The sequence below is a fragment of the Mytilus trossulus genome, chromosome 2, assembly GCF_036588685.1.
Source record: "Mytilus trossulus isolate FHL-02 chromosome 2, PNRI_Mtr1.1.1.hap1, whole genome shotgun sequence".
Taxonomy (NCBI): Eukaryota; Metazoa; Mollusca; class Bivalvia; order Mytilida; family Mytilidae; genus Mytilus; species Mytilus trossulus.
The window spans coordinates 66,400,167-66,415,195 of record NC_086374.1 but is presented as its reverse complement, the minus strand read 5'-3'; the positions used below and the strand labels follow the sequence as shown (position 1 = coordinate 66,415,195).

At 33.5% G+C, this 15,029-nt stretch overlaps 1 protein-coding gene across 1 annotated transcript; it reads right to left on the bottom strand.

Moving 5' to 3' along the window:
• Positions 1–383: 383 nt before the first annotated feature.
• Positions 384–2,992, bottom strand: LOC134705949 (uncharacterized protein K02A2.6-like). Its single transcript, XM_063564662.1, has one exon. It carries the CDS (start codon positions 2,982–2,984, stop codon positions 384–386), a length of 2,601 nt encoding a protein of 866 aa, XP_063420732.1. The 5' UTR covers positions 2,985–2,992.
• Between the last annotated feature and the right edge of the window lie 12,037 nt (positions 2,993–15,029).

Below are 15,029 nucleotides of genomic sequence, written 5' to 3'. Positions count from 1 at the left end.
CGTAATCATACTACCCTTTTTATTCTTAATTGTTAATGGTTGAGGATTGTACGGGGTAGATAGTTTATCTTTCTTTTCCTGTTTAACTAGTACGGTATCTCCTACTGTAAAATCAGGTACTTTTACTGAATGTTTTTTCTCGAAGTATGATTTCATTTTAATTTTGTTCTTGTGGTCTTCTTTTCGAACTTCACTGTCGGCTTGGTTATTTATTGAAATGTTCGGCATTTTTGTATTGATCTTCCTTCCAAATAAAAGTTCTGCCGGGGACACGTTAGTTGTTGAGTGTGGTGTTGCTCTATAATTGCGAAGAAATGTGTGTATTTCTTGCTTCCAACTGCGATGTTCCGTTTGAGCTGCACGAATTGCTTTCCCTATAGTTCTCATGAATCTTTCACTTTCCGCGTTAGCGCGAGGCCATAAGGAGTTATTTTGCGGTGCTTAAAACCCATGTTATCTGCAAAATTTCGGAATTCTCCTGAATTAAACGGCGGTCCGTTGTCTGTTTTCAGTTCTTTCGGTATTCCAAAAATTGAGAAAGTTTTGTCTAATAGAGGTATGACAGATTTTGCGGTTAAACTGGTTAAGGTTTCTATTACAGGATACCTTGAGTATTCATCAATTATTACCATAACGTAATATCCATTCGGAAATGGTCCACAAAAGTCCATGCTGAGATTCTCCCATACATTATTCGGTATCTCAGACATTTGTAACGGTTCGAAAACATTTTTCGGGGTTGACGCTAAACATGGTATACATGATTTACACGTTTGTTCTACTAGTTTGTCTATTCCAGGGAAGTATACCTTTTCACGTAACAACTGTTTTGTACGTACTATGCCCTGGTGTCCTTCATGTGCAAGGTCAATTACACGCATCTGTAAATCTTTCGGAATGACGATTCTATTATCATGAAGTATGATCTCCATATCAATAACGGGAACGATTGTTAATTCGTATCTTAATCTTGAGAATGTATCTAGCGTATTACTCTCATACTTGTCCCACCTGTTTGATTTTAATGCAGTAATTACGGTTTGCAGATCTTTATCTTTTTGTGTACTTTCAGCTATCTCATTAAGGGTCATTGCCTTCGGCACAGCGTTGTCAGTTAAATATCGGACATATTCTTCAGCTAATTGAGAATGTTTACATGCGATTGATGTATTCGGTGTCGGATGTATTGATAAATAATCAGCTGCGTTCACCTTTCCTGGTTTATACTGTACTTTGAAATTATATCCCTGTAATCTTAATCTCCATCTTTCAATTCGTGCTGGTGTTTTTGCCTTTGGACTGTTGAATATAGTTTCAAGCGGTTGGTGATCGGATACCAATTTAAATGATTGTCCGTACAAATAAAGGTGAAAATGTTCAATTGCCCATACAATTGCTAATGCTTCCTTTTCTGTTTGCGAATAGCGTGTTTCAACGTCTGTCAATGATCGGCTTGCGTATGCGATAATTTTTCCATTTTGTGTTAATAATCCAGCTAATCCAACGGGACTTGCATCTACTATCAACATTGTTTCTTTGTTAGGGTCAAAGTATGACATCACACGGTCAGCAACAAGTTCATTCTTTAGCTTGTCAAATGATTCCTGTTGTTCAGATGTCCATTCCCACTTGGAATTCTGCTTTGTTAATCTGCGGAGCGGTTCAGTAATAGTTGAGTAATTTGGAATGAAACGTCCTACATAATTGGTCATTGCTAAGAAACTACGAATTTCACTTACGTCTTTCGGTATTGTCGTGTTCCTGATAGCGCTTATTTTTCTTGGATCGGCTGATATGCCATCTGCACTGAAAATATGACCATAGAATTCAAGTTTGTTCTTATTAAATTCACATTTTGCCTTATTCAATGTCAAGTTCTTCTCTTTAAGTCGTGCAAATAGTTTTTCCAATCGTTTATCATGTTCGTCCTGGTTCCTTCCAAATACGATAATATCATCGGATATATTTCGAACTCCGTCTAATCCTTCAAGTGCATTACTCAGTGTGTTTTGGAATAATTCTGCGGCTGATGAAACACCAAAACTGAGTCGTTTATATCTCCGAAATCCTACGTGTGTCGTGAAGGTTGTGATGTTCCGGGATTCTTCGTTTAACTCCAATTGATGATATCCACTTCGAAGGTCCATTTTCGAGAATACTTTGGATCCGTTTAAATCCAAGATCATATCATCGAGTGTTGGTGTAATATGACGTGAACGCAAAATAGCTTTGTTCGGTTCCCTCATATCCACGCATAATCGAATTTCGTTCTTGTTTTTCGGTTTAGGGGCCACAACTATCGGGGACACCCAAGGTGTTGGTCCATCCACCTTTTCTATTATATCCTGTTTTTCGAGTTTTTCGAGTTCTGCTTCTACTTGCTTTCGAATGTGAAACGGAATACGCCTATGTGGTTGTATAACTGGTTTTACACTTCCATCAATATGAATTTTCACTTTTTCATCTTTTAATTTTCCAATTCCATTGAACACATCGCTATATTTATTGCATAATATTTCATGTTTATTTGCTACTGTCGAAATGACTGGCACTATGCTTAAGTCAACAGATGTGTCATAGCACAATACATTCCCGTATCTTCCTTTCATCACATACACCGGTGCGGTTGTTATTTTATGGTCAGTCTCTATCGTAGCGTGAAATTTTCCCATTAATTTCAAGTTTTTATCTGATCCATATGCGAAGACTTTAGTGTCAGCGTGAGAAAGTTTGGGTTTACACTTGATGTTCTCGAATGTGCTTTCATCAATAACATTAATACTTGATCCTGTATCAATTAAAATATCCACATTAGAATTGTTGATTTTCACATTTAATTTCGGTTGTCCTTTCTGTACTTTATTCACAGTATTTTCTCGTAATCCAAAAACGTAACCGTCGTCAGAACTGCTATCACGAGCATCATCATGTTCGTAATTGTCAACTTTGTTTACTTTTCTTTTAAAAGTGCTAGTTCCATCCATACGTTTGGATCTACATACAGAGGCGAAATGACTCATGTTTTTTACATGAGTTGCAACTTTTTCCAAAAGCCGGACACTTGTTTGCATGTGGAAAGTCACCTCCACAGTTTCTGCAAGTACCAGTAGTCCTTTTCTTTACGTTTTGGTCAGTTTGTGTCCGTAGAAATCGTGGTCCGTTTCTACGTTTTCCAACTCCTTTTCTAACAGCATTTGCGGATTGTTTGTCTGATTGTTCAATTTCTGATGCCTGTTTTTCGGAAAGTTCTAACGCTCTGGCTGATGAAATTAATCCTTCAAGGGTCGTGTCTTCCCTAAGAGCCTTTCGTCTTAGTCTAGTTGAATGACAACCTTGGATAATTTGCGATTTTACTTCTTTAGATGTTTCAGTAAATTCACAGTTTACAGCTAGCTGGCGTAGTCTCGTATGAAAACTGTCGATAGTTTCATCAGATGTTTGTTTGGCTTGCCTAAATTTGTAGATTTCTAATTCTGTATTCTTTTTCGGCGCAAAGTAAGCGGTTAACTTCTGTTTAGCGGCATCAAAGTCTTCTCCTGTATTATCAAGGGTATCAAAGACTTTGTTGACATCTTCTCCAGCGTAATGCAGCAAGAGTGCTCTTTGTCGTTTGCTGTCCTTTATGTTTAATCCAATGAATAAATTTTCAAGTCTACCTATCCATTTACGCCACCTTATTTCAGCATTGTTTTCATGTACCGGAAAACTCGGAAAATTTGGCAAAGATGCAGCCATGGTTTAATTATCAGTGTCACTAATTAATAAATCCATAAAAATACATTTTTAACATTTCCAACTTTTGTTTTTATCCTCGTCGCCAATGTAACGTTGGTAGCCTATATATATTAAGTGAGAGACAAGCCATGTGTACTGGTTAACATACTTTAATATAATGCTAGAGCTAACTAATCAACACAAATACATAAAGCAATAAGACGCGACCTTATCTGCTATGTCCATCAACACAACACGTGCGTGAACTCTGAACTGTATAGATATTTATGAATGAATGAAATGAAAGTTACAATATTACAATAACTATTTTGATATGAGCGTCACTGATGAGTCTTATGTAGATGAAACGCGCGTCTGGCGTACAAAAATATAATCCTGGTACCTTTTCTTTGTGTGCCTAGTTTCATTAAGTTTGAATTGACTCATTTACTGATTTCTGTTCACTAATGGAATTATTTGAAAACTTGCTTTTATTTTTTGTAATTACTGTAAGCCGTCACTGGGAATTGAACGGTCTATGAATTATGAATGGATGAATGAATGAATGATCTTTATTCTCATAAACCAAAAACATAGTTACCGAGAAGATATTACAATAATATATATTACATATATAAGATATAGCATGTGTGAAATACAAATTAATATGGGGGATATTTACACAAATGATAAATAAACATATACTTCTATTAACCAGGGGCCTGGTTTTCGAAAGTATCATAAGATATGTCATAGGATATATCTTAGGACATATTTTATGATCATCTTGTGACTATCATATGATATGTCATAGGATGTAAATCAAAGCTGTCTTAAGAGAGTCATAGCTTTGATGCTCCTATGACTGCCATAAGTGAACATTATTTTTATATTATTGTAAATAATGTTTAAAAAGTATAAAAAATAAGAATGAAAAATGAAAAGTATACTGAACATACTAGTTATTATTATTCTAAATATTTACGAATATTTTATTTTATTATTTTCATTATAATGAACCTGAAATTTTATACAAAAAGGAATTGAAATATGAGTTGATAATTTGTTTAAATTTAGTTTGTAATATATGATTTGTCTTGAACTTCACTTTCGTGTAGTATCATACATGCATTGTTATTTAACTGTATTACTACTAGAGCATTTGCATTAATCAAGTATTTGCTGGCGTATCCGTATCGACGTATCGTTTGCATTATTCACGTATCGGGATACGTGCACGGACTAGAGCATTTGCATTATTCACGTATCGGGATACGTGCACGGATCTACGTATACGTATCGAACAGATTTGCTTAAAATAATAATTTTACCCCGATCTCAAATAAAATTTAATGCTAGAGCATTTGCATTATTCACGTATCGGGATACGTGCACGGATCTACGTATACGTATCGAACAGATTTGCTTAAAATAATAATTTTACCCCAATCTCAAATAAAATTTAATGCACTATAAAATAATTTCATCGGGACCAACTAGCCTTAATTTATTCTTTCCTCATATACGTGTTATACGATACGTCGATACGGATACGCCAGCAAATTAAGAAATAATTCCTTCATTGTCATGCTCTTTGCTCATTTTAACATAGGTAGGCATTATATTTGTCGATATTTTACACTGAGCGTTAGCGAGGTGTAAAATGTGGTCAAATATAATGCATACCCATGTTAAAATGAGCATAGAGCATGACATGAAGGAATTATTTCGATTCTAATATGATAAATACAATATATTTATAGGTCGAAAGGTACGAAAATACCGTAAGAATGTTTGGCTGTTCCCGTGTCCTCCCCGAGGAGTCTATATATTACATTTCATATTTGATAATTTTAAAACCTATGAGCAGGGCAAATAAATGTTGTTTGATAAAAAAATATAATAAAAGTTTATGTTAGCTGCTTAAATGTAAATATTTAAAAGGATAACGATGGAAATAACGTTAATATAAACAGTAAGACCGTGCGCATGTGTGGCAAACATATTTTTTGTGCTCATTAGAACACGGCTTTGTTAACAAAGCGTAATAAGGACGTCATATTAGAATACTTGATTAATGCAAATGCTCTACTACAAGAGCATTTGCATTATTCACGTATCTATACACGTAGTGTACACGGATCGACGTAACGTCGAATTACGACGTTTTCTACATGGAAAATGAAACGTTGAAAAACGACGGCATTGAAAGACTGAATTTGATGTTTTTTAATTCGATTGTATGTTTGTTTTGTTTATTTCCCTTTCAGTTTACGTTAATTGTTTCTTTAGTTTGTCTTTTTTAATGTTTGTTTGTTTACTTTTTAAGAAATATACAAAATATAAGAGCAATTCAAAGACAAAATAACTCGTTCAATTTTATTCCGAATAGTCTGTTATAAACTGCTTTGCTCTGCCAGTCCAATTATTTCTTCGTGAATGGCCAAGGACAAATCAATTACGGAGTCCGTCAAAATATCATTTGTTACATATAAGACAGATTTGACACTCACAATTACATATTTACGTTTAATTAAACTGTACGATAAAGTTCCTGTTTTTCTGTAATATAATCCACGAATAACGATAGTTCCTTCTGGGTACTCACTTCAATAGCTTCATCAGTTGTGTCATTTTCCTCTGGCATTAAAATGAGATTTGCAACACCACAGTTTTGACATTTTCTGTTCAAGCATTCTGTTTTATAATGCTCTTTATTTGTACTTTAGGAGATAAAGTTTCAGCAAACATATCTGCTTGACTTTTGAAAAATGGAAAATGGGATAGCGTGCCTCTACAATAGCGCGATCGTGTGTAGATTCGAGAATCAATTTTCTTTGTTTCATACATTCTCAAAAAAATAGTTCTAAACTCAATATGGTACCGACAGCATCATGTTGTGCGATCCTGTTCTCTAACAGGGCGTACAAAAAAAGGTTTGCATTTCTCGAAAAACCTTTGGGACATTTTTATATCAGGATACTCGGCCAAGAAAGCAGTATACACTTCAGTTTGTGTTTTTTCTAAGATATGAATCATGTGACTCGCATATACAAGGGGCTGTAGCCTTTCTCTTTTAACGTCTTTTTTATTTCCTGTTGGTCTAGATATTTCCATCGACAGCCAAAAATTGTAAGCTAATCGCTTGTCCTCATCGGATATTGCGTCTGATCGCACTTTTCGTTTTGTTATTGTCCAGCAGGACTGCTCTGAACGGAGAACGTTTGTCCGTATCCGCTTAACCCCCCCCCCCCCCCGACAATCGCCTTATCGGTACTTCAAGTTTAGAAGCGAGTTTTTTCTTACATCTGTTTTCCGTCACGCTTTCACCACTTACAGCTGCTAAAATTATGTGTTTGGTCACTAAGGAATCTTTTGATCTTTGAGCTTTTGTACAAGTCAGGACTTTTTTAACATCAACTAAGACATGTTTTGCTATTTCATCACTTTCAATTTCGTCAGGGGATTTAACAATGTTCATTTGCCTTAATTTTGCCATTGTAGGTGACTGCTTAGATTTTTCCCCGTCAAAAGGTTTATCAAAAGTTCAGCCTTTTTTCTAGGAGTCTGAGGAAGTGCTCTCTTAAGTTTTTTCATTGCTCTGGATTTTTGCATTCTATTTGTAAAACTCGTTACATCTTCAATTTCTACAACTTCAAGATTTTCTTCACCTTTTCTTTTTTCCCTAAACCTTCTGACATTATGCAAGTTTTTTAATCTCCTAGCTTCAGCTTTTTGCTGAAGTGAGTTGTGTTTTTCCTTTTGTCTTCTCTTTTTTACAGCAGCTATGGAATTTTTGTATTCTTTTATTCTCTCATTTTGTTTCATTTCGTAGTATAATTTATTTCTCTCACTTTTTTGTTGTTTTTTCCTTTCTCTATACATTTTCATTTTGTCAATTTTACCTTTTGATTTCATGATGGAACCTACAGTTGCAAACATATCTTTAATTTAAAACACATCGCAAATTAAATACGTCGAATTGACGCATAAGAAAGGTGACGTTAAAAAAAAGATAAGTTTACGTTGAAATACGAAAAAAGACGTAGGGGACATTTTGTTAGTCTCAGAAAGTTAGAAATATTATTAATTAACTAAACGGCTATACCAATACAATAGGTACCATTTTAAAGCTTACTCCATGAGCAATCTGATAAGCATAAAGTACAAAGTGTGAAAGCTTCGCATTCTGAACTGAGATGACACAATCTAAGAAAATGTGTTGGAAAACGTTGAATGTAGAATAAGGGGACATTTTGTAAGACTGAGAAATACGGCTTGTTTGGTTTTCAAAACAAACACGATTTTGAGCAAACTTTTATACGTTGAAGTATAGTTTATGAGCCGTCTTTCTATATTTTTAAATAGTGTTAGTCATTTAAAATATTGCAATTATTTAGAGAAGAAACTTTTATATGCAGATCTAGTGACGTTAAAATCAAATGATTACAATGCTTACCCTTATTGTTTCCGCCACCATTTTGCCTATTGACATGACTTTTTCGCCAAAAAAGACGTCACAAATAATGTGTTAGTTATGACGTTACTGGGTGAAATTTGGCGGAATTTATGCAATGTTTGCAATATTTTTAAGAGATAACTAGAGTGATTACGGTAAAATTTTGTTACATATTGCAAGTTATTTTCATAACAATTTTGGTTTAAACAGGCGGATTGACAAACACACATTTTATAAAACGACTATCTATTTTAATAATGATAAAATACAATTAAAACGGAATATTTTGGTATATAATGATACAGTTTTGTTTTACTAACTGAAGTACATATTCGCCATCCAAATGTTAATACACGTCAAAGTTAGAAGTGACACCAGTATCGTGCGTAACGTCATACGTATCGGGCAGATTTGTATAAAATAATATTTTAGTCCCGACCTCAATTTAAACTAAACAGATGTAAAATATGAACCAAATATTGATGATATATAGTTAAATCACTAAATACTCATTGCTTTTATCAGATCAAGAACATACACGCTTCGTATTTAAGAACTGTGTGTGCCAAGTGTACCTTTTTCATATACAAATTATTTTATATATAAAAGGATCAAATCGAACACACCTTTGACAGAATATGGTCCCGGTCCCATTATCAAACTGCAAATAAACCCGTTAAATTATTAAAGTGGGACTATCCCCATCTCCATCTCACTTTAAGGTTTATGTACCCTTCTGTAGCCATTTTTGTACGAATTTTTCAAACCTCAATTGTTTCAAAACTACTGATATAATGAATAATAGAGATAGGCCATTTAGTACATAATGCAAGGGGAAACATGATGCAGAGCATTATTTTTTACTGTTTCATTGCATTTGATAGAAAAAGAGCACTTTGTGGCAAATAAATCAAGATTTATATAGAAAATCCACAGCCTTTAATACAGAGATTTTTGTTATAAAATTTGAAACATAAATTACTCACTTGATTTTCTATGATGTGCTAGTGTTTATTTTTTACAAAAAGTTCTAAGAAACCTGTAAATTTCAAAACACCTCGAGCTGAGTCGCTAAAGTCGAGCGCACCCTAAAAGGTGTACTTGATTTTGGCAATATTTATATTTGTTTTAACCAATAACTACATTTATAAACTTGTTTTAAGGAAATCAATGCTAGCACTGCATGCAATAATCCTATATCTATCAGTCATCAAATTGCCAAATATGAGAGTACAAGGATAAAGGCTGTGGATTTTCTATAAAAATCTTGATTTATTTGCCAGAAAGTCCTCTTTTTCTATTAAATGCAATAGAATAGTAGAAAATAATGCTTTGCATCAAGTTTCCCCTTGGAATATGTACAAAATGGCCTATCTCTATTATTCATTATATCTGTAGTTTTGATACAATTGAAGTTTGAAAAGTTCGTACAAAAATAGTTACAGAAGGGTACATAAACCTTAAAAAAAAATCTGCATCCACCACTAATTGCTACACAAGTTATGTTTGTTGATTTACTACCACAGGGGCGGATCTAACCATTTAAAAAAAGGGGTGGGTGTTCCCAATCCAGGATAAAAAGGGGGTGTTCCAACTATATGTCCCCATTCAAATGCATTCATCGGCCAAAAAAGGGGGGGGGGCTCCAACCCCTCTCTGCCAATGTAAATAAAAACAAAACATGAGATAAAAGGGGTTAGGGTTGCACAATTGCTTCGAACTGAGAGTATCAATTAAATCCAGCACACCTTGTATTTACTTGGAAACTGTATTTAGCATCAATGGTATATACTATTTACATCCATATGGTCAAGTATAATACATCTTAAAATCGTAGATAAAGTAAAGTAAACACACAAAATGCATAATCATAGCTTTATTTGATATGTTTTTTAGTTGTTTACATTTGTAATGTGCACTCGTGCTAACGGTTTGTGATACGTACGGGGATACGTGTAAAATGGGCGCACGAGGATAGTTTCTAACTTTAGTCAAACATTATCATTACTCAAGGATCTTTTCTTCAGGAAAAAATAATTGGAGTATATATCTCAATTTAAATAATATTTTTGATATAAAGTCGGTTATTATAACTTTTTTGATATAAATTGATCAACTCAAACAATAAGACACAATAAACATTCAGAGCCTCACATATCTGATTTAAGAATGAGGGGTGTACTTGATTCATAAAACGTATCCTAAACGTTAAATGATCTTTAAGGTTCATCTTAAGGAATTTAAAAATATGGCCGTTTTTACCCCTCAAAATTTCCTATGAGTACAGAGAAACTGGTACATCTAGGAAAGTTTTAAGGCATGGCAGGAACTAGATATATAAAAGTTATATGAAGTATACGTTTCAGAAAATTAAAAATTTACCTGGATTTTGATGTCCAGATTTTTCCAGTCTGCAGAAGATAGCAAAATAAACAGACACCCGAGTTTCATTTGATACGGTCCACTCATTTACACTGTTTAAATCATTTATTGTCTGCAGATGTCAATTGTCCATCTATTGTCCATCTAAATCAACACTACTCACAACATGTATTATCTAAGGGGAGATTCTCAAACCTCTTTCTCGACTTAGTTTAATTTAGCACCTTCTGCAGGAACGAAAAAAAACTGGAAAGCAAATTCCTGCCATCCCTTAAAACTTTTGCAGGTGAATAGGTTTGTCTGTACTCAGAGTAAAATTTGTGGTGTAAATAGGGCCATATTAGCCAAAAGGTTATGATGAACCTTAATTAAAATGACCCATTTTTTTTAAGACATTCACCTTTGTGAGTTAAAATATATTTTGATCAGAGAAATTAAGAAAATAAAAGCTATTTTTGTTTTTTTATAGACTTCTTTATAATTCATAATTATATGTTCCTGATTGTTTTAGGATCAACGTAGAATTGTATTGGTTCCTTCTTCAATTTTCTTCTAGAATTGATGCCAGTATGGACTTCGTTTTGCAAGTCCTTGAAATGCTCCGAAACTTTTCATCGCCTGTTGATGTAGATTTCAATGAATTGTTTTCGATGATTTCCGTTCTATGACAATATCTATAAACTTATCATTTTGGGATGAACCCGCATCTCCAACCCGCAAGGAGAGAAATGTGTTTGGATAATTAATTATGCGAGGTCGCCAATTTTTTATCGAGACCAACTTGACTTAATTTATCCTTTCCTCATATACGTGTTATACGATACGTTGATACGGATACGCCAGCAAATACTTGATTAATGCAAATGCTCTAGTACTAAATACATTTTAGATTCGGTACATCGAGTACCCGCTTAACGAAATGCCCGTGCACATACATGTACGTAAATATAGGTTTATTAAATATATTAGGTACAAAATAATATGTATATCTATTTTACTAAACCATAAGTTAAAATAGAATTAGAAATTGAACGTCGCAGGAGATTCAAATTTTAGTTCACGTAGTAATAAAATCTTTACTATTTAGCTAACCGAGAAACACAACAACTGTTTTCATTACAATTAATATGAAATTATGCCAAAAAAGTCATGAAAAGTAATTAAAATTTTAGTTGACAATCATATAAAGACCATCATAAGTCGGGCGTATGACATTTGCGCCGATTTTGAAAATTTTCATTCTTTCATTTGCGCCGATTTCATTTTTTCATTTGCGCCGATTTTATATTTTTTCCTAATTGGATTTACGGGTAAGTTACAGGTAAGTTCATACTTTTACATTGGCCGAGCACAGAGTATAAAGACAAATCAAGTGGCATTGCAATAACGGTCAACCAATTCGAGATGGCGTCCATAAAATTAACGAAGGGATGATTTCAACTTCACCATGTGGAACTCTTGGTTTAATAGCACCCTTGTTTGATAATGCGAACTCTAGAAATGCCCCCACCAGTACGTATGCCAGACAAGGAAAAGATGGCCTTCTTTATCGACAATTACGCCAAATATAGAAGAGACGAAATCATAAGAAATATACTAGATCTGTTGCCTACTATACATACTCGGCAAAAACAGATTTATAATTTGAATGTATTCCGTTTTTATGGATTTGAATGCTGTATATATATTTTTTATTCGTCATTTAAGTATAAACAAAGTGCTTTTATCTTAGGTTTTTACTTCTTGATTTAAAACAGGAGACAACAGTTATATGCATGTTATGATTGACAATTTATAACATATGTACAACTGGCTAACGGAAGAGGTCTATAATGATAAATGAAAATTACATTACTGGGATGGAGAATTGTCTCATTGGCACTCATACCACATCTTCTTATATCATTTCACCTGTAATTTACCTGTTATTTACCTGTAAAAAAATCGGCGCAAATGAAAATAAAAATCGGCGCAAATGAAAGAAAAAATCGGCGCAAATGAAATGCAGGTCGGCGCAAATGCAAAACGCCGCATAAGTCATGTCAAGAAGGGTCTTAAGTTTGCGACAACAATTATGACAAATCGTAACTTAGGACACTTTCGAAAACATATTTTACGACTATGACATGTCCTAAGACCATCATAAGACATGTCTTAATCATTAGATACTTTCGAAAACCAGGCCCCAGGAGGATAGACTTTAAATAAGGAAATAGATTTAATAAATCTACAGAGTTTCTCAAGCTCAACAATAATTTGGGCTGAACATACTTGTTTGAATTTAATAACATTTATATTTTTATTACAATAATGAGGTACGTATTTGCATCTTTTATCTTTGAAATAATTACATGACATGATTTGATGGTATTCAATACCAATACCAGCTGAGGGGCAAAGGTGACACATTCTTTCAGATCTTGGGATGTTGCGCCACCTTCCCGTCTCAATGGACAAACGGTTATTCCCACATCTAAATTTACATAAGGTTATTTATAAATTAAATGGAAGTACTGATAAAAAGTTTTAAATTTAAAAACATTTTTGTACATTCTACAACACAGCCCCTTGGACGAATTATTCATTTCTGTTGACCATTCTTGAATGATCAGATCTCTTAATCTTTGCTGAACACTCAATACAATCCAAAGTTTCTCAAATGAGTTTTGACTTTGTCATATATTTGACATTCCACAGTCTTCAAAAATTTTATTTATATATAATATCCATTTATGGTTCGCTATTTAAAGTCAAAATAACAACTAACACATGTTATGATGATGCAGGCAACAGATGTGACGGTTTATGTTTCAAATCAATCATATCAAAAGATACATGTATAAAATTTTCATACACTACAATTATAAGTACCAATTATGAATTTAATATACAATACTTTCATTACAGTCTGAACCAATGAGCATATTATGTCATAATAAAAAGACAAATGTCATCAATTATTGAAATTTAATTTTTTGAAAAGTCAATTAATTTAGAGTTATCTCCCCTTGACTATACATTTGTTAATAATAGTGTACCATCTCAACTTTTGGGAGCAGATACCCCTCTTAATGTCCTCATTCGATTCAACCATTAACAATCCTCTTTACAAGGTGGAAGAAGGGGAAGGGGGAGGGGATAACAATATATATGAAATTGAATATCACCAAATTTCTGTACTTGTTTCTCCTTCGGCAGCAATTTGGAAAACAGGCTGGCTATTCAAACATGTGCTTGTAGCAGCGCCCCCTTTCAATTAAAGATTTTTACATATTTCTAAAAATTTACAGAACATGATAACACAAGACTGAATACAATAAAAATTTACAGTCTTTATTTGTGCCATACAGTCACCCATGCTGCACATAAGTGTATTTACTATCATAACCATAGTTATTGAGATTTACATATAACAGCTTATTTGATAAACATGATAGTTTGCTCTCTTTCTCTTCTTGTAAACGACACCAGAAATTAATCATACGTGACTTGACGGTAACTGAAATTGTGTATCTTCCCAATTCCCCATAGACCATAAAATTGGGGGTTGAATTTTTTAACCTCAATATATATTTGCAAAAACGCAAATGAACTCTCAAGAATACCTAAATTTTCAAATCCCCATATCTCACATCCATAAGTTAGTATAGGAACAATAGCCTTATCAAACATATCTATCGAGTTGGCACTCGATCGACAAGTTATTTAATCTGGATTCTTTTAGGGACGACATTAAAAGATCAATGTAAGATAAAAAAAAACTTCATTCAAATAGTTTGGGGTGGGGGTTGAACTGCTGCAAGATTTGGTTATCCGACATTGATTTTTACATATATCCATATGGGTCAATATATTTTCCCCAAATTAAGGTAAGACGGGGGTAGGGGGGGGGGGGGGTCAGTGAAAAAAACTATGTGAATTAAGTTTTTGATGTCGTCCCTTATTACAGCATACATTGCTTTAATCGCTTTGTCACGTAAATATTTTCTGGTGGAAAGAAATGAGCCACTTCTAGAAAAAATAATACCAAGATATTTAAAGCTATAGACTATCTCAATTTCATTTCCATCTATATTAAATGACAAGTTTATAGGTATTCTACATTTGAAAATATTATAATTTTCGTTTTATCTTTATGTATTTTCAATTTATATTGTTTACAATATTCTGACAATTTGTCCAACATACATTGTAAATCATGGCTAGATTCGGCAAGTAGTATTGTATCATCAGCATACAATAACAGAAAAATTTGAAATATACAAAAAGTTCATATTTCAATATCTTTTGTTACAGGCTGAATTCCTTTAATACTAGAGTTTTCTATAAATTCTTGTAAATCATTTAGATACAAGGAGAAAAGTAAAGGAGAAAGGTTTTATCCTGGTCTAACTCCTGTTTCATGAGCAAAGATATCAGAAACTTCTGATTTATGAACAATTCTAGATTTGACATCATCAAACATATTTTTAAT

Bases quoted from the DNA above. Each gene is read 5' to 3' on its own strand.
- LOC134705949 (XM_063564662.1), bottom strand. From the start codon at position 2,984: ATGGATGGAACTAGCACTTTTAAAAGAAAAGTAAACAAAGTTGACAAT.